This window comes from Suncus etruscus, chromosome 3 (assembly GCF_024139225.1).
Source record: "Suncus etruscus isolate mSunEtr1 chromosome 3, mSunEtr1.pri.cur, whole genome shotgun sequence".
Classification (NCBI taxonomy): domain Eukaryota; kingdom Metazoa; phylum Chordata; class Mammalia; order Eulipotyphla; family Soricidae; genus Suncus; species Suncus etruscus.
Genome location: NC_064850.1, coordinates 8751769 through 8772500, shown reverse-complemented (window position 1 = coordinate 8772500; position 20732 = coordinate 8751769). Strand labels below are relative to the sequence as shown.

At 42.9% G+C, this 20732-nt stretch overlaps 2 protein-coding genes across 2 annotated transcripts in view; one reads left to right on the top strand and one right to left on the bottom strand.

Moving 5' to 3' along the window:
* The window catches only part of ESR2 (estrogen receptor 2), a 21744-nt gene extending 10424 nt beyond the window's left edge, over window positions 1-11320 (top strand). The window contains exons 6-8 of the mRNA XM_049770268.1: window positions 941-1074; window positions 8976-9156; window positions 11119-11320. Coding sequence (XP_049626225.1) covers window positions 941-1074; window positions 8976-9156; window positions 11119-11320 — 517 coding nt within the window. The remainder of the gene's footprint in view (window positions 1-940; window positions 1075-8975; window positions 9157-11118) is intronic.
* A 7238-nt stretch (window positions 11321-18558) lies between these two features.
* Window positions 18559-20732, bottom strand: part of SYNE2 (spectrin repeat containing nuclear envelope protein 2) — a 273877-nt gene continuing 271703 nt past the window's right edge. The window contains exons 108-109 of the mRNA XM_049770287.1: window positions 20042-20091; window positions 18559-19624 (exon numbers count right to left, since the gene is read on the bottom strand). Coding sequence (XP_049626244.1) covers window positions 19402-19624; window positions 20042-20091 — 273 coding nt within the window. The 3' untranslated portion in view covers window positions 18559-19401. The remainder of the gene's footprint in view (window positions 19625-20041; window positions 20092-20732) is intronic.

Sequence of the window (20732 nt, the reverse complement as noted above, 5' to 3'; positions counted from 1 at the left end):
TTTTAACTTGACTTTTTATGGTGATTTTTTTACAATGAATAACTATTATATATGTAATAACTGCATTTTATATATATATATATATATGAACTTAATCTAATGTTAAATGTCAGTTATAGCTCCTTTTCAAATATAAAAAACAGCAAAAGTGATCTTTGGCAAAATGTTTACAGATCTTTTACTATCTTCCTTTTCTGATCCCAATTCATGTTTCCTAATTTTATTTATTTTTGCACTGTATATTAGCTTATGATTTTTTTCCAAATTAATCTTGAATGACTTCTATTTTCCTTAAAGGAAATTGCAAAAAGATGTTTATTCTTGGCATATTTGATCCTGCAGCATTCACTTTTTCTCATTAACACCCCAACACATCCTGATGAGAACATGGAAGGTTTCATGTTAGTAATAGGTCTTCTTTATGGTTGGTTGATTGAAATGGTTGAAATCAAGTCTAATCTATAGAATAGTATTTCTTTAAGAAACATTAGAGGGTCAGAGTGATGATACAAAGGGGGGGGCATTAGTCTTGCACAGTTTTAATCCACAGAGTCCAGACGGTCCCCTGAGCCCACCAGGAGTGATTCCTGAGTGCAAAGCCAGAAGCTCAGAACCCTGAGAGTCACTGGATGTGGCCCCAAAATAACAATAAAATTCAAAATTAAAAACACACACACACAAAAAAACATTCAATGAATAAGTAGATGTGGTAACAGTACATCTTTTTTGGTAACAATTATTTATTTAAATGTAAATGTTTAGGGGTTTATGCCTGTTCTCTTTATATGGTGATAGAGTACGATCTACTTACACATTATAAGCTAAAGAGTTTAAGGATGTACAAGGTGCAATGTAAAATTAAATAGAAAACACACCTCATTGCTTATGGATGGTTGCCTGGATCTATATGTTCCTTCAACTTTCAATTGAATTTTTGCAGGGATGAGGGGAAATGTGTCGAAGGAATTCTGGAAATCTTTGACATGCTTCTGGCAACAACCTCAAGGTTTCGTGAATTAAAACTTCAACACAAAGAGTATCTCTGTGTCAAGGCCCTGATCCTTCTCAACTCCAGTAAGTGATCACACAGGCCTAGGAGTAGAGAGGTAGAGAGGCTGTTTTTATTTGGGGGGGGTGTGTGCACATCCAGCAATGCTCAGAGGTTGCTTCTGTCTAGCCAATCGGGAATTATGTCTGGCAGTGCTCAGGGTATCATATGGGTTCTAACCCAGGTTGGCTGCATGCAAGGCAAGTGCCTTATCCACTGCACTATCTCTCCAGCCCCAGAGGTAGTTTTAGATCTGGCATATTAAGAAGAGTATTGGACTTATTTTATTCAATGAAGATGAAATTATTTTTTCCCTGACATTTCTGTTTTAACTAATAGAAAGTTAAGCTACAGTTAACCTTTGGTAGCTTAAATACATGTGCCATTGAATGAATTACTAAAAATGTTTATAAAAATCATTCAAGGTGCCCCTATCACCTCTGAGCTAATAGAAGTCCAGCATTCCTATGCCTGAGCAAAGAACTGTCTGGTCAGATTGGTGGGTTATTGTTGGAAATGGACCCCTAACCCCCGAGCTGTTTGTGAGGTCCAAAAAATAGTATATAAATAAATAAATAAATATACAAATAAATAAATATACAATAAATAATATTATATAAATAAATAAATATACAATAAATATACAAATAAAATAGTATCTCATTTTCAGTATTTATATTTTGTGGATTTTTATTCTCATTAAAAATATTGAGGGGCCAGAGAGTTAGCATGGAGGTAAGGCGTTTGCCTTGCATGCTGAAGGACTGTGGTTCAAATCCTGGCATCCCATATGGTCCCTCGAGTCTGCCAGGAACAATTTCTGAGCACAGAGCCAGGAGTAACCCCTGAGCGTTGCCAGATGTGACCCCCAAAGAATATTGAAACAACTTGGAGCGATAGCACAGTGAGTAGGGCTTTTGCCTTGCACATGGCCAACCTGGGTTCAATCCCAAGTATTCTATATGGTCCTCCAAGCCTGCCAGAAGTGATTTTTGAGTGCAGAGTCAAGAGTAACCCCTGAGCTCTGTCATATGTTGCCCCCCCCCAACTGAAACACTTTATACAAATATTTCTCTTTAATTATTTTAAATATTTGCTTCTTAACTTTCAAAATGCTAGGAATAGTCAAGAGATAAAAGTTCAGGAGTTAAAGAATTTGCCTTGCATGTAGCAGACCCTGGTTCAATGCCTGGGCCATATATGGTTCCATTAACATCATCAGAAGCGACTAGTGAGACTAGAGCGAGGAGTAAGCCCTGAACGCTGTTGGGTATGACCCAAAACAACAACAACAAACAAAAGGCTACAAAACCCCACTTGAGCAACTTAGATGTCTAATTCTTTTGATTTTTGTTTTTATTTTATTTTTTTGGTCATGCCTGGTGATGTTTAGGAGTTACTCCTGATTCTGTGCTCAGGAATTACTCCGGGCAGGGCTCGGGGAGACCATATAGTGTGCTGGGGTTATAAAACCGGCATTGACCCTGTGCAAGAAAAGCCCCCTACCCCCTGCTCCAGCTCCTCCTTTGATTATTTGAAGTGAAGGAATGATCTAAATTGTTCAAGGGGCTGGAGAGATACCACAGCTAGTAGGGAACTAACCTGGAATGACCCCCAAACAAACAACAAAAGAATAGGACAGTGTTAAGGGCACTTGCTTTGCACACGATTAACCCATGTTCTATCCTCAGCACCCCATATTGTCCCTTTATCCCTGCCAGAGAGTGATCCCTGATCACAAACCAAAAGTAAACCCTGAGCACTGCCAGATGTGCTTCCCCCAAACGAAGCAAACAAAAAGAGGAAACAAGGGGGCAGAAAGATAGCACAGCAGTAAGGCACTTTCCTTACATGCTGCTGACCCAAGTTCAATCCCAGGCACCCCATGTGATCCCCTGAGCTTGCTAGAATTAATTTCTGAGTTCAAAACTAGAAGTAAGTCCTGAATACATCCAGGTGTGTGCAAAACTCAAAAATAAATAAGACATAATAAAATCAAGTTTCAACCATTTACTGATGGGCCTTTCTATGCTTAATATGAACTCCACTGTTTGAAATAGTAAAGGATGGAACCTATAGAGATAGTACAGCAGGTAAGGCGCCAACCTAGGTTTGATCTCTGGCATCCCTCATGACCCTGAGGGCTCAGGAATGATTCCTGAGTACAGAGCCAGGAGTAAGCTCTGACCATTGCTGAGTGTGGTCCCCAAACAAACAGCCAAAATAAAACAAACAAAAAGGGATATATCTAAGTAAGGCTGAGTTATTTTGTATATGTTTCTATGTAGTTTTTTTGTACTGTTCAGTCTACTCTGTACCTGGCATTTAATCCAGTTACTATATCACTGGGAATGTATCCTGCTCTGCTTCTGTGAAAAATTGTATAAAGATTCTTTTAAAAAGGAACAGTAGAGCTCCAATGTGATCCAAGGATTCCACTTCTTTTTTGTTTGTTTGTTTGTTTTTTTGTTTTGGGGCCACACCCTGCTGTGCTCAAGGGTTACTCCTGGCTATCTGCTCAGAAATAGCTCCTGGCAGGCACGGGGGACCATATGGGACACCGGGATTCAAATCAACCACCTTCGGTCTTGGATCGGCTGCTTGCAAGGCAAACACCGCTGTGCTATCTCTCCGGCCCCTGATTCCACTTCTTGGCATCTGCCCCTACTAACACAAAACCATTAATTTGTAAAAACATCTGCACATCTTTGTATAATATAATATTATATTATAATATATAATGTTATAACATATATAATAGCCAGGATATGGAAATGCCTATACTTGGGGACAACCAAAACGCTCAAAGCAAATGAATGAATAAAGAAGTCTTAACATATATACGTTATACAACACTGGTTGAATGCCCTAATTTACTGTCACTAAATACCTGAACTATAACTGTGAAAGACTTGTAATTCACAATGGTCTCAATAATATATATGTTATGTAATATACCACATTATATTTATATATTATATGCTTTGTGGTGAACACGCTTGGTATGGAAGAGGCCTGGGCTCTGTTCCCTGTACTACATGATCTCTAAACATAGCCAGGAGAAAGAACTATTTCAGAAGTGTCTCTCTCTCTCTCTATAAAATATAATATAATATAATATAATATAATATAATATAATATAATATAATATAATATAATTAATATAACATAACATAACATAACATAATATAATATAATATAAAAATGTGTGTATGATCTGGAAGTGGCTCTTAGCTATAAAGTATATACATATACATACACACATATATAATAGAATACAGTACACCTTTAAGAAAAGATGATATTGTGCAGTTCAGCGCAACATAGATTGAACTGGGGAGCTGGAGGGCATTGTGCTAAATGAAATAAGTCAGAGTGAAAAGAGCAAATACCAAATGATCTCTCATCTGTGGTATATAGAGAAACAAGAAAAAGGAACAAGGAGTTTCAAACAAGAAATCCCTGGCCTCGAATTACAAATTCAGCTTACCAATAGGCTTGGGGGATGGATGTGTGTGTGTGTGTGTGTGTGTGTGTGTGTGTGTGTGTGTGTGTGTGTGTGAGAGAGAGACAGAGAGAGAGAGAGAGAGAGAGAGAGAGAGAGAGAGAGAGAAAGAGAGAGAGAGAGAGAGAGAGAGAGAGTGAGAGACTGACAGACAGACAGACAGACAGACAAGAAATATAGGTGGTGGAGGGTCTTGGGCACTTTGATGTGGGGAGGGTGCAGCAACTTTGAACTATAAATATTAACACTAGTGTACCAAGTTTCCTAAAGCACAATAATATTATGCTTATAAAAACTCCAGTGATTAGAGTATTTATGGATACAAGCACCATCATCATTACCATGTTTAGAGCTTTTTTGCTTGTTTTGGTTTGGTTTGGGGTCACACTCAGGCATGTTTGGTTTGGTCACAGCGCTTGTTCCTGGCTGTGCTTGGGGATGAAGCATTCCAGGGATGGAGCCCAGGCCTCCTTCGTACAAAGCATGTGCTTCAGTTTTTTTAGCTACCTTTCCCGCCCCAAGTTTAGAGTATTTTTATCACCCCTAAAGAAACCCTGTAATCCTTAAACCCTCTTAGCCACCCCATCCACACTCCCACCTTCTCCTACGTAAATTGACCTTTCCTAAGAAAAATATGTATAAATAAAATCATATAAAAATATGGTACCTTTGTGACTATTGATTTTTTTCATTGTTTAGCAATAATGTTTACAGCAGGTTTCCATGTTGTGTCATGAACCTGTACTTCCTTCCTTTTTATGGTTTGCTATTCTGTTGTATGGATTATCTCATCTTTGTTTGTCCATAAAATGATATTTTGTTTATTCCCACTTTTAAAGGCCATTGTGATTAATATTGCCATGGGCATCTGTGTATAAGTAAATTTTATTTTTGTTTTAAATCTTTGTCCTTTTTGGACTCAAGCTATGTAAAATGTTTTGACTGCTTTTACAGTCCAAAGATATTTCTTTTTTGTTTGTTTGCTTTGTTTTTAGCCATACTTGGTGGTGCTCAGGGGTTACTCCTGGCTTTGTGCTCAGATATTATTCCTGGCAGACTCAGGGGGACCATATAGGATACTAGAATTAAACTCTGAATGTAAGGTAAACTTCTTCTCCACTGTGCTATCACTCTGGCACCAACATTTCATATAATCATAGAAACTGACAGAACATAGATCATGCAGGAGAAAAGATGAAAGGCTAGTTCAAAGGAAGCACTTGTTAAAGCGTCATGGATCAAATTTAAGGAAAGAAAGCTTAAAATAATTTCCTCTGCACTGTCACTTGATTCCTTTGTGTATGTATTTAATACGTGCATTAACCTGTATATTATTTCAATTCATGTGTAATTGGTTTAAAATTGCAAAAATTTGAATCTATGTGAATTCAGTCTAATTCTGATTTGTTCTAGTCATTGCCCTTGTTGATGGGCATTGGATGGGATTTTGGGGTGAGACAGGAAAATCATCTAAGTGGGCCTTAGGAGTCATTTCTGGTGAAACTCAGCCAACTGAATTGGGGATTCAATGTAAGAACGGAGAAAGTGTTGCTGCTTTGTGTCAGGAACCACCAGGGCCTGCCTGGCAGTATTCAGTGGCTTTCAGGTCTACACCCAGTGATGCTCAAAGGATGACAGTGCTTGGAATTGAACTGGACTTGGACATGGGCAATGCATGTGCCTTAACTCCAGTATGATCTCACCACTTATGGGTATTTTATTTTATATTTTTGGGTCTCCTACATTCTGCTTAGGAGACCCAGGGGCTCCTCTTGGTGATTCTCAGCCAACTTGGATAGTGATTCTATCAAAGGCTTGAAGATGCAATGCTCTTCAAGTCCTGCAGTGCCAAAACTACCCTGGCAGTGCCTAGAGAGCTGCACCCAACAATGTTTAGGGGAACCATGTAGTACAAACAGACTAGGATAGAATCAGGTAGAACCAGGGCTGACTACATGCAAGGCATGTACTTGTACCTGTACCTATGCAGGCTCTCTGCATAGGATATTTTTATTGGTTTTTGAATCACACCAAACTGTGCTCAGGGATCACTCTTGGCAGTACTCAGGGGACTATATGGATGCTGAGGATCAAACCCAGGTCAAGGCAAACAACCCAAGGCAAATGTGCTGCCCTCTGTACTTATTGCTCTGGCTTCTATCTGACTATTTTAAATCTGCATCATAAATTAGTCACTGGGGAGAGTGTCATCCAAAATTACCAATTGCTTGAGTGAGTTCACGTGGCCCTCATCATATCAAAGGGAGAATTGGGACATTGGTTGTGGGAATGTTGCACTGGTGAAGGGGGGTTGTTCTTTACATGACTGAAACCCAACTACAATCATATTTGTTATCAAGGTGTTTAAAGATATTAATTAAAATATATAATAATAAAAAAGGAAATTAAACTGCATTGTCTTAGTTGAACAAAAGGTGCTTATAAGAACAGAGAACAAAAATGGCTAAAAGAAATCATCTGGCGCAGGAGAGATATCACAGTGGTAGGGCATTTGCCTTGCATGCAGCCCACCTGGGAGGGACCCTGTTTGATTTCCCGTATCCCATATGGTCCTCCAGCCTGCTAGGGGCGATTTCTGAGTGCAGAGCCGGGAGTAACTCCTGAGCACCACTGGGTGTGGCCGAAAAACCAATCAATCAATCAATAAAATAAAAAAAATCATTTGGATGCCGAACTGCCAGCCCTCTTCCTTTTTTCTCATATCACCAAAAGGATTATTAATGCCCTATTATTTTATTTATTTACTTATTGGTTTTTGGGCCACACCCAGCTGTGCTCAGGAGTTATTCCAGGCTCTGCTCTCAGAAATCGCTCCTGGCAAGCTCAGGGGACCATATGGGATGCCAAGAATCGAACCCGGGTCTGTCCCAGGTCTGCCATATGCAAGGCAAATACCCTACTGTTGTGCTATCACTCCAGTCCCCATGTCCTATTAATTATTAATGTCCCCTATTAATGTCACCTATTTGACTCATATTCTTTGAAATCAAAAGTGTCAAAGAGACCAGTTATCTTTGCTTTGGGGAGTTAAGGAGTTAGGGTTAACAATGGGGAAGGAAGGAGCTTGGCCTGAGCTGTTATTTTAAGGCCACCAGGAGTCAAGTTTCTGGGATCCTTGAGTCCCAGGAGAGTAGAACACAGGACAGGGTCTGACTGAGAGCTGCCTAGCTTGTGAGGAAGTCGTGGGGGCCTCATGGAAACTTGGCAACATGAGGTGTTGAAGAGTAGAAGGTGGGCAGGGCACTCAAGTGATAGAGCAAGTGTGAGGCCCTGGGTGGAATCCCTGGTACTGTGATGTCCCTGAACATTGTACATGTGGTCCTGGGTACCCAAAAGAAATAAAAAAAGGTGGAGAGAAGGTTGGAGAAGATGGTTGACAGGTATGGTCCCACCTAGTGACAAATGGTAACTGTAAAGGAGACTTGTGGGCTTCAGATTATTGTTCCTTTTGTCCCAATAGGGTACCCAGAGGGTTGTTACAGATTGGGACAGGTCTGGTGGTCCTGAGTTGGCTGTCAGTATATGAGACACCTGAAGGGGGGACAGGCAGGGCTGCATAGTAGTGCTCTTTGTATATGATAAGCCCCCTTAGAGGGGGAGGCTTCATGGGCCTGGGAGACTTGCTGTCCCTTCTTGACTGTCACTCTATGAGCATTTGCTGCAGCAATGAAAAGTTCTGGGGCTTAGAGGCTGTTGAAAACTATTTCTTCTTATTCTTTTTTTTTTAATACAAGCTTTATTTAAGCACTATGATTAAAAACATGTTTGTAGTTGGGTTTCAGTTATATAAAAAAATAACACCCCCTACACCAGTGCAACCTTCCCACCACCAATCCCCCCATCTCCCTCTGCCCCTCCCCCCTGCCTGTATTCAAGACAGGCATTCTACTTCTCTCATTACCATGGTCATGATAGTTGTTAGTGTAGTTATTTCTCTAACTGCACTCACCCCTCTTTGTGGTGAGTTTCATATCATGAGTCAGTCCTTCCGGACCTCATGTCTATTGTTTCTGGGCATTATTACAATAATGTCTTTTATTTTTCTTAAATCCCATAGATGAATGAGACTATTCTTGTGTCTCTCTCTTCCCCTGACCCACTTTACTCAGCATAATAGTTTCCATGTCCATCCATGTGTAGGTAAATTTCATGACTTCATCTTGATCCACCCAGCCCAGATGGCTGTGCTACAGACCCCAGCCTGGTTGCCCATCTTGGAAAGGGCATGTTTGGGCCCCCATTCAGTTGGGTGTGTGGGGACGGTGTGGAGAGGTGGTGGCCTCTTTCTACCATCTCACACAGGTGCAGATGGGATCAGGGGGTTGTGCAGAAGTGCTGAACCCGTGGTATCCATGGCCTTTTCTCAGAGCATAGATATGTGCTGTGTTTCCTCTGGTCCAGGTGTGTATCCCTTAGCCGCAGCGGCCCAGGAGGCTGAGAGTGGCCGGAAGCTGACACGCTTGCTCAATGCTGTGACAGATGCCCTGGTCTGGGTCATCGCCAAGAGTGGCATCTCGGCCCAGCAGCAGTCCATGCGCCTGGCCAATCTCCTGATGCTCCTGTCCCACGTCAGACATGCCAGGTATGGGCCCCAATGTGTGTGGGGGTGAGGGTGGAGGACTGTCCACTCTCAGAGGATAATAAAGAGCTCTCTCAATAATATTAGGGGGGCCAAGTGACAGCACAGTGGATAGGCCATTTGCCTTGCACACAGCCAACCTGGATTTTATCTTCAGCATCCCAGATGGTCTTTCTAGCACAGCCAGGAGTAATTGCTGAGTGAAGAGCCAGGAGCTACCTCTGAGCACCACTGGTTTTCTTATAGGGGCCACACCTAGCATTGCTCAGGGGCTCTGTACAGTGTCATGGCTGGCACTCAAGACTGTGCACTTGGGGCCGGTGAGGTGGCGCTAGAGGTAAGGTGTCTGCCTTGCAAGCGCTAGCCAAGGAAGGACCGAGGTTCGATCCCCCGGCGTCCCATATGGTCCCCCCAAGCCAAGGGCAATTTCTGAGCGCTTAGCCAGGAGTAACCCCTGAGCATCAAACGGGTGTGGCCCCAAAACCAAAAAAAAAAAAAAAAGACTGCACTTGCTGTATATGTGCTAAACTACCTGAGCTATCCTCCTGCCCTTGAAGTTATTTGCTTAAAGAGGCTAAACTCAGTTTTCCTTGATCAAAGTGCAAGGCTAGTGCTTAGGGGAAGTATCCAAGTCTTTGCCTACCATTAGTTTTTATTTTTTCTTTTGACAGTCTCAGATTATTAGGAATGAGACCTAAAGTACTAGGTGAGGCCTAAAAGACTGGCTGTTGGTAGCGCCATTTTAGGAAACACTGACATATGTGTGTATGTATGAAGAGGGTGGGTTCCCATAAAGACTAAAGCCTCATGCTGGGTTGCCCTGCCCTGGGGCTGAAAGAGCGGAGACTAGAAAGGCAGGAATCGCTTACCTAAGAAGGAACACCTTGGGGATTCAGGGGAAGGACAACACCCAGCTCAAGAGTCAGAGGGCAGAGAGCATGTCCACAATGTTTATTCATTTTACTTCCAGCCATATTCAGAGCAGACGCTCTTCTTCCTTCTTCAAGGATTTCAAGTGTGGGGATCTGCCTACTTGCCAAAATCAATACAAGGCTTCCCAGAGCATTCACGGACACAGGCAGAGTTACTGGCATAAAAAATGGAGTCACTTGTGCTTGCATTTGCAGCAACAAAGCCAACAAAGCCATGCTCTGCCTTCTAGTGTCAGTCCTCAGTCTGTTAACAAAAGTCCTTGACTTAGAATTGGAGCCATGTTTTTGCATTTTTGTGTCTAATTTGTTGATTTTGCTGTATAAATGGGGTCCCATCCCCTAAACCCTGACAAAGTGCTAATAAGCCCTCCTAACTGCAAAAAGATTGGGAGGTACTTACAGAGAAGCAAGTGTTATCTATAGGCCTGAGTGGTAGGATAAAGCTCGTTAGTCAAGAAGTTATTCACTAAGTTGTGTTTGTAAGACAACTTGCATTCATTAAGTTGTCTTTAAATATAAAAACAGCTTAAATGATGTCACCAAAGATCTCAGGAAAACCTGGCATTGTATTTTTCCCAGGGGTCATAGGAGTCAGAGTTCACTAGATCATATTTGTGATGAATGACCTCAAATTTGGGATTGTGGACACTGACAATCACCTGTCAGGCTATTGCAGGAGCATGGCAGAATATGGTCCTTATCTTGACTGCAGCTTACTGAGAGAGCTAGGCATAAGAACTTGAGGTTGGGCTGGAGAGATAGCACAGCAGTAGGGCATTTGCCTTGCACACAGCCAATCCAGGATGAATGGTGGTTTGAATCCTGGCATCCCATATGGTCCCCTGCGACTGTCAGGAACAATTCCTGAGCACAGAGCCAGGAGTAACCCCTGAGTGCTGCTGGGTGTGACCCAAAAACCATTTATATATGTAAAATAAAAGAACCTGGGCTGAAGGGCTGGAAGAAATGCAGAGTGACTTTGGGCACTGTGGTGCCTCACAGGAAGGTGTCTCAGCCCCTTTTGTCCCCACAGTAACAAGGGCATGGAGCACCTGCTCAGCATGAAGTGCAAAAACGTGGTCCCAGTCTACGACCTGCTGCTGGAGATGCTGAATGCTCACACGCTCCGCGGGTACAAGTCCTCGGTGGCAGGATCTCTGGATAGCCTGGCTGAGAGTCAGAGCCCAGAGGACTCCCAGAACACGCCGCCTCAGTCAGGTCCAGCTCTGCGGTGAACAGGTTGCAGAAGAGGCCAGAGGCTGTGAAGAGCACGGCCAGCTTGAAGGGAGGTGGCTGAGCTTCCTCATCTTTCTTTGCTGTGGTTATGTCTCACTTGGGTATGCACACTGCTCCCTTGTGGGACACAGGGCGAGGGCCAGTTTTCCTGCTAGCAGGGGGCATTTGAGCAGAATTTGGGTCTTGTGCAGACTTCTTAGGTTTCCATGTGGCCTCTCTTGTGCATCTTTGGAAAACACTTTAATGGATTTGGAGTGAATGGTAGAAACTGACTGGGAAGGACTGGAAAGTAAGAAAGGGGTGTGTGTGTGTGTGTGTGTGTGTGTGTGTGTGTGTGTGTGTGTGTGTGTGTGTGTGTTGTGTGTGTGTGTGTGTGTGTGTGTGTGTTTGTGATAGTCACAGGAATTCTGACTATATTCTACAACCTGACTTCACTGAAGCACTTGATCCATTCTTCTGGATCACTTCATTGTAGAATTAAAACCAAGTTGACAATGAACTAATTTCACTCACTGACACCAGGTATGCTGTTATTGTCAAAGGTCAGAGGGATAGTGACTGAGGGACCAAAGCCCTGAGGATTCCCCAGACTCAGTTTCCATCTTAACAACACTCTGCCCTCTTGGTTTTCAATCAGAGTCTGTGAGTCAGGTACAGTATAATATAGGCGTGTGTGTGTGTGTGTGTGTGTGTGTGTGTGTGTGTGTGTGTGTGTGTGAGAGAGAGAGAGAGAGAGAGAGAGAGAGTGTGAGAGAGAGAGAGAGAGAGAGAGAGAGAGAGAGAGAGAGAGAGAGAGAGAGAGAGAGAGAGAGTGTGTGTGCAGGGGGGGAACTTGAGGGATTTAAGTCTTCCTGCACGTGGCATTGTCCCACCTTAGAACCCTCATGTTCCAGGGAAGTTAATTTGCTAGAGAAGGGTGCAATGTTTGTATGATGGTGCAATATTTGTATGATGGAGTTCTCTTCTCTTCTATGAGTTTGTCATAGGTAGAAGGCTCCTTGGGTCAGCTACACCCATTACATCAGCCATGAAAGGAAGACAGTGGCCCCTCAGGCTGAAAGTGCAAGGCCTCTACATAGGCAGCTCAAGTTCAGGGTTGAACTGTGTAAAATTGAGTACAAGACTTGAGTACTTTAAGAAAAGTACTTAAGAAAAAAAAAAAAAGAGGGGGACAAGAAAGAATTCTTTTATACTCGAGGACTCTTTTAAGATTTTATCAGAGCATTTCTATAATGGGCTGGATGAAATAGAAGCTTGGTAGAATATTCATTCTTATTCTAAGTGGAGCATGGATAGGACAAGCAGCTCCGGGTTGGAGGGAGCTAGCACAGCAGGGAGGACATTTGCCTTGCTTGCAGCCAACCCAGTTTTGACCTCCGACTGCCCTATGATCCCCTGAGATCTGCCAGGAGTGATTTCTGAGTGCAGAGCCAAAGGTAATCCTGAGCACCACTGGGTTTGGCCCCAAAACAAAACAAAACACAAAAACAAACAAACAAAACAAAAAGAGGAAGCAGGTCTAAAATGAAAATTTTAACACAAAACCCTGGAAATTCTTACATAAAATTCCAGAAACAGTGAATGTGTAAAATGTGTGAGTCACACCTATACTTTGCCTTTGTTTATTTGTCTTGGGGTCACACTCAGTGATGCTTAGGGGATCATTTGGGTTATTGGGGACCGAACCCAGGCCAACCATGTGCCAGGAAAGCGCCCTAAATGCTGTATTCCAGTTCTAGATATTTAAAGTAAGATTAACAAATTATGCTTTGAGGTTTTTGATAATGTTTTTTCTAACAAGTAGACATAAAAGATGAACTACATTTTCTTTTGAAAACAAGATATTTATGAAGATATGAGGAAGATTAAATTTGGTTTTCTAAAGCTCTCTGCCAGTAGTTTCTCAAAGTAGGTGATATGGAATGTTTTTTGTTCAGAGAACACTGGGAGAGTATTCTTTCTGACGATGTCCTGGGTCTCTTACCTCGCCAGAAACCCAGCTCCCCTGCCCGCCAAACCCCCCACTTCTCACTCAAATCTGTCACTGCTTTGGGACTAACTGCAAAGGATTCATCTCCAAAATCACTTCGAAGAGATTTTTTCTTGAAAAATTGGATGGCAACAGAATATCAAGCTGTTGTAACTTATCTATTGTAATGGCAAATGTGGAAAGTTTTAAAAGCTCAGCAGCAAGATAATCTTTGTGACAGTCGCCTGCTAATCCAGTTGACTTTAGATCCACAGTACCTATGATTTTAGATTTCAGGCGGAAAAAAGTCAATCACTAATTATTGTATTATTCATTCATGTTTGTAAGCTAAGTTGAAGCACTTCTAGAATTTTCTAGCACATGAAACAAAACTTTGGTTCTTTGCATCCAGTGAGACAATCAAGTGAGGAAGGCACTTGCCAACCCCAGTTTGATCCCGTTCCCATATATGGTTCCCCTAAACCCCACTGGGTGTGCCCACTGTGTGTGTCCTTCCACTTGGGCCTTTAGTCTTAAAATCACATCCGGTGGTCCATGTGAGACCATGAGACAGTGTCAAGACAGTGTCAAGGCCTTCCTGGGTTCAAGCAATACAAAGTATTATAGTGCAAGCAATCTAAACTTTGTAGTGCAAGCAATCCAAAGCTTGAACTCAGCCTGTAGGAATAAACTAGTTCCCAAGTTTGGTTCTTATCTAAATCTGCTAAGGGAGCTTTGCTTATAAATAGACATATATATGTATGTATGGATACCTTCTCAAATTCAAAGTGAACCTTCAGTTTCTATTTTGAAACAAGAGTTTTTTTTAAGGTGTAAAATATTGACACATTTCTTTAAAATCATAAAAATGTAATGCAAGGTTATATTAAAAAATGATAAAAAATATACCATGGAGAATCCAAAAATGTTGTAGAACACTGTGTGATAGGCACCATCATCTGTGCTTCATGCATTCACATTTGATCTCCTTAATGCTGTTAGCCTAATTTTGTGGCATAGAAACTCTAGAGTATAAGCAAACTTGTTTAAGATTGCACAGGTGTGGGGCTGGAGAGATAGCACAATGCTAAGGCATTTGCCTTGCACACAGCCTACACACGGACCCCGGTTCAAATTCTAGCATTCCATATGGTCCCTCGAGCCTGCCAGGAGCAATTTCTGAATACAGAGCCAGGAATAAACTCCTGAGTACTGCTGGGTGTGACCCAAAAACCAAAACCAAACAAACAAAAAAATAGATTGTACAGGTGTAAATGACAGAGCTGAACAGACAGTTGGCATCCACCTCTGATTTCTAGATTATAGAATCCATTCATGAAATGCAATCTGACAGGTCTGGCTTCTCTGGTTTGAATGGGACCCTCTCAATTGATTTCAGAGCCCTGCTGGAGGCACCATAACAGCTTGCAAACCTGATGAAGAGATATTCAAAACTATCCTTTATATAAGTTAAACCCCAGAGAGCTAAGTTGACCTGCTTATGCTTACCAAACTTCCTCCACAATGCCTGGACCTGGACTGAAGTTTCCAGTCCTCTGGTAGCCTGTCCACCACTGCCAAAGTCCAGTACTCGCTGCTTGAGCCAAACCTCTGTGCACAGCAGTGAGGACTAGAGTATAGCTGGCTGCAGTCCCTTCAGAGACCAGCTTCTCACCTTAGACAGGACTGCATGAACCTTGGCTGAGCAGGCGAAGAAAAAAGAAGATGTGGGGCTGGAGCGGTGGCGCAGGCCATAGGGCCATTTGCCTTGCATGCGCCAACCTAGGACGGACCTCAGTTTGATCCCCCTGTGGTGTCTCATCTGGCCCCCCAAGTCAGGAGCGATTTCTGAGCGCATAGCCAGGAGTAATTCTGCACCCCTGTTACAGACCTGTAAGATCTGCTGCCACCTCCTGTAATTGCTGCCAGCTGGTAGTGGTGCCTCTTCCTTAGAAACAAACCCATGTAAAACTTCCCCTGCATTTCAGGTCCTGATGCTTCCTGGTAGAGTTTGGTGTACTATAGTTTGCTCATGCCATTCACGCTTCAAGCTCAATTGAAGTTGCTGCAACTTTGGCTCCAGTGGCAGCTCTTAGAGAAGTGTGTTGTGTCTGTGATACATGCTCTTCCTATAGCTGTGTTGGTTGCATAGGAGTCAAGAATTCCATTCGCTTATGGGACCATTGTTCTATGTGCTGGTGTGTTCTCTTTAGGGGTGGGTGGGGGTTGACAAAGGTAGCCCAGAATACCTTCTGTTTACTGTTCGGTTTATATTACACTGCTGCATTTGTTTCTATGGTGGTATTGAATGCTGATTGGTTGTATAACTTACTTAGTGGTCCTGTGGGCTTCCTGTAATGTATTCCAAAAGCTTTGTAACATTAAGCAGGCTTACTGATCTGGGCCTTTTTTTTTTTTTTTTTACACAGGACTGCTATTGTATAAAAGTAGATTTTGAGACACTACTACCTTTTCTCTTACTGTTTCCTCTTGAATGCCTGTGAAATTGTTGCAGAAAGATTAATGTACTTTAAGCTAAATACAATGTTTTTTCATAATTTGGCTTTTAAAAGATGTATTTGTTGAGAATTGAATGTAAGAGCTTTCAGTATTTTTTGGGGGGTCACACCTGAGAGCTCGCTCATGGGTTACTCCTGGCTCTGTGCTCAGAAATCACTCCTGGCAGGCATGGGCAACCATATGGGATGCCAGGATTTGAACCGCTGTCCTTCCTGCATTGGCTGCATGCAGGGCAAATGCCCTACTGCTGTGCTATCTCTCCAGCTCTGAATTTTCAGTATTTAGACAAAATGGTTGATGTTTTAATTTTTTTCTGAAGTATATTTTTTTGGTTTACCACACTCTGAAAGAATAGGAGAGCAATGAATACTCTCCTTAGGAAAAATATATCGTACAAAATACAAATGTATTTTGTATATAATAAAATACACAGAATTAACATGCATAAACATGTTGAGCACACATGTTTATGTGTTGAGCACATAAACACAAATGTTCATATGTAGTTAATTTCAAAGGAGTGAAAAATGTCTATGCTGTAGAATGTTTTTAATCAGGCTTTGTATGTGGGGCACATCAATTATTTGGGTGGATGTCCTGTAATTGTCCTGCTAGAGTCCATATTCTATCCACCCTGCAATGGGGAAAGAGGTTCTTTTATACTGAAGCTGATCTAAATGCTCAGTCATTTGAAAGTTCCCCTTGCAGACATGCACATAGAAAATGCAGAGTTTATGATGGTGTTAAACACAGATCATGTGGTGACAAGCATTTGAGAATGCTTTGACCAAAGGAGGCTTTCCCAAGGCGGGGTATTAGAAGCTTCAAAACTTTAGAACAGGGCCCGGAGAGATAGCACAGCGGTGTTTGCCTTACAAGCAGCCGATCCAGGACCTAAGGTGGTTGGTTCGAATCCCGGTGTCCCATATGGTCCCCCGTGCCTGCCAGGAGCTATTTCTGAGCAGACAGCCAGGTGTGGCCCAAAAACAAAACAAAAAAAAACCCAAAAAACTTAGAACAGCACATTCCTTTCAACTTCAGCTTGCCTAGTTCCTCCTTATGGGTAGAAAAGATCTCTTCAACAGTCACCTTCTTTGGGCAGGAAAGTAGGGGGAAGCAGAGATTAATACCTTTGGTTCTTGTTGTAACTGGAACAAGAACTCCTAGCAACTCAGTGTCGTAAAAGATTAAGAATTTGGGGCTGGTGAGGTTGGAGAGAGAGCACAGAGGTAAGGCGTTTGCCTTGCATGCAGAAGGATGGTGGTTCGAATCCCAGCATCCCATGTGGTCCCCTGAGCCTGCTTGGGGCGATTTCTGAGTGTAGAGCCAGGAGTAACCCCTGAGCACTGCTGGGTGTAATCCAAAAACCAAAAACCAAAATAATAATAATAATAATAATAATAATAATAATAATAATAGAATTTGGTGCTGGAGTGATAGTACGATGAGCAGGGCATTTATTTGGCCAATCCGGGTTCAATCCTTGGCATCCCAGATGGTTCCCTGAGCCCAGCAGGAGTGATTCTTCACCTCAGAGCCAGGGGTAACCCCTGAGAAAAGCTGGGTATGGCCCCTGAAACACCCCCCGAAAAGAAACTTTTCATTTTGATTTCCCTCTGGGATTCTTAGAATTCATAAAGAGAAAAAAATTATTTTAACACAGTGATGATGGCATGCAGCATCAGCAATTTGTGCTTGAATATCCCATTGGAGAGACAACAAAAAGTTTCATTACTTGGCTTATAATGGAGTATTAGTAATAAAGCCACCAGATGGTGATAAAAACAAACGGGCATGCTGATGTCAATATGTTAAAGTTAAAAAAAAGACCTTGTAATTGTTAAAAAACAAAACAAAAAATGAAAAAACATTTCTCTCCATTTTCTAACACTCTTTTGTTGCTTTTGATTTTGCGGACATACGTGGCAGTGCTCAGGGATCACTCTTAACAGGGCTTGGGGGACAATATGTAATTATGGGACCAAACCAGGGTCATCTGCATATAAGACATGTACCTTAACCACTGTACTATCTCTAGCTCCCCCCTCTCACTGTAACTTAAACACCAAAGGTTAAGTGAAGACATACTCTCCCATGGGTTGCTTGCCCAACATCACCTAGTATGATGGACACAGAAGGGCCACCAGTGCTAGAAGTCTAAACCTTGGATGTTGCTGAGCTGCCCAAGATTTGTGCTTTGCAAATAAGACCTGACTGAGGTTGCCATGGGCCAATGCCATGGCCCAGAGGTCAAGAGCAGATGAGGAATGAACAAGTGGGCACAATCAGGGTCCTGGAATAGACTGAAAAGCAGGGGGCATTGTCTAGAACTGTTTCCTATCATCTTTCTGGGAGCTCTGGGAATAGAAAAATCTGGGAGAACTATACTGCGGTTCTGTGCCATGCTGGCCTCATGGCTGCTGAGAGCACAGAGAGTATTATGGGGAATGCCCCAAAACACAGGCTCTGGGGCTCCTAGGTCTTACAGGTCATTCTCTACAAAGGGTGGAATATAGAGTCACTAGGAACTAAACCAATATATTCTTTCTAATATTTTATCTTTTGGGTTATACCTAGCTGTGCACAGAAGCTACTCCAGGCTTGGTGCTGGGGGACAACCTGGTCCCATATACATTAGTTCTTTGATCACTCTCCCTACCCCCAGCCCAATATTCTAAAATTTCTGTTCTATGGAAAAATCACATAAACCACCTAAGAGCTTTGCAGATAAATGGAGCACAACAAGAAGAATTTTTGTTTGTTTTAATGAGAAACATCTGAGTTGTCCATACCACAAATAGCTTCAAGTTTCTGTACCAAACAACCCCTTTGTGGCCAATGAGTCAAACCCGAAGCATCACTTTAAGTGTGAAAAGTCATAAAAAATTAACTTACAAAAACGTCCCTATCAAGTCTGCAGTTTGGCATTTACTGTACATTAGTCGAAAGCTCAAGCTAAAATCTGATTTCTCTTTAAAAAAATCAAAGTTTACAGTATTCATACAGATTCGGCATTGTTAAAAAATATGCACATAGACTACATCCATGCAATTTAATTTCCTGAAAAAATGTAAAGCAATATAAAAAGAGCAGACCCAACAAGAACAGACCATTTGGTTTAGAACCCGGAGCTCATGACTTGCTGGCGGATCAGAGTAAAAATTCCAAACACTTCAAAAATAGGATTGTGGCATTGGGTCAACCAATTTGGTGAACCTAATGCGAATGTCTGGACCATCTCTAAGGTGGGCTTGACTAGCTTGTTCCTCGAAGAGAGAGGAGGTCATGAACACTAACTATGGCTTACCAGCTCTGTTTTACGAAGAAGTCAGAATTCAAAAAGTGCTTTTCAGGAAACTAGCTTCCAGGATCCTGAAACCAATCACCCCACTTTGCCAAAGAGTTCCGGCACTGCCAGCACAAGTTGGCTGCCTGGTGTCCCCAGAGCATCCGCTTGGTGGGAGGTATCTGCGGTGGGTCAGTGGGCTAGGCTGATGCTCAGAGCCACTGGCAGAGGAGTCATCAGGGATCCTGAGTCAGGCCCCAAAGGAAGAGATCAGGGGTGTCGCCTGGCTGGCCAGGCTGAGCCCCCTAGGTGGGTGGAGGCCCGTTGGTGTAGCGCAGCATGGGGTAGAAGGAGCGGGCGAAGTTGTTGGCCTGAGTGCAGCTGTAGTCATCCTCGGAGGAGGGCAGCAAGCAGGCCAGGAACAGGAGTAGCAGGAGCAGCAGCTGCAGGGGCAGCGCTGCTCTGATCACCCTTGAGAGGAAGGAGCGCTGTGGCTGGGAACTGCTGGTAATGGCTGTGCCAGACACCCTGTCAAGACACCAGGATGAGAGCGACATCAGGACTGACAGAGATGAAGCCTCACAGGCCCTGAGTCCCTTTAAGTAAAGACAACCCAAACTGAGATGATCATAAGAACAATAATCTGGCTTCCAAGTTGAAGGCAGAGCCCAGCCCTTTCCACACATTTTTGTTTGTTTTGGGGCCACACCCAGTGATGCTCAGAGGTTACTCCTGGCTATGCACTCAGAAATCGCTCCTGGCTTGGGGGACCATATGGGACATCGGGATGGAATCCAGGTCTGTCCTGGGTCAGTTGAGTGCAAGGCAAATGCCCTACCACTGTGCTATCACTCTGGCACCCCTTTCCACACATTTACAAATCCCAGATAGCATCCTTGGCAAGCAGGGGGATGGGTGGGGGGAGAGAGCTGAAGGCAGGCTTACTTGCTGGCGGTCTTGCTCTTGTCTTTCCCAGTTCTTTCCATTTTGACCTGCTGGATGAAAAAAATCTGGTCAACCGCAATTCACTTAGTTTGGTTAGTGACACAACAGCCTCTGCCTCAAGCATGCACCTTCATTACTTGAGCTTCCCCACAACCATTGAAAATAAAGCACTAAGGGCCAAAGCAGTGACCAATGGGTTCAGCCCATCCTTTGCCCGTGGAAGGCCCAGGTTCAATCCTCAGTTCTGCAAGGTGTCCTGAACACCAACCCCTGAGCTTGTAGTAGCCCCTGAACACAGGTCCAAAACACACACACACACACACACACACACACACACACACACACACACACACACACACACACACTCTGTTTTATGAAATTAACAAAATAACCATTTTTTTTAAGATTATTTCGAGTTTTACATTTCAGTTTGTTTTGATCACCTTAACACCTCAGACATGCTCCCCATTCTTTGAATTATTTTTAGTTTTGGGGTCATACCCAGATATGCTCAGGGGTTACTCTTAGCAGTGCTCAGGGAACCATAAGGGATGCAGGGGATAGAACCCAGGTTGGCTATCTGCAAAGCAAGCACACACACCCTGGCCCCAATGCTCACCATTTTTTCCCAGCCTTGAGTGTTTCAGAGAGAAGCATGCATAAAACTTAGCCTTTCAGAGAGGGCTTTCAA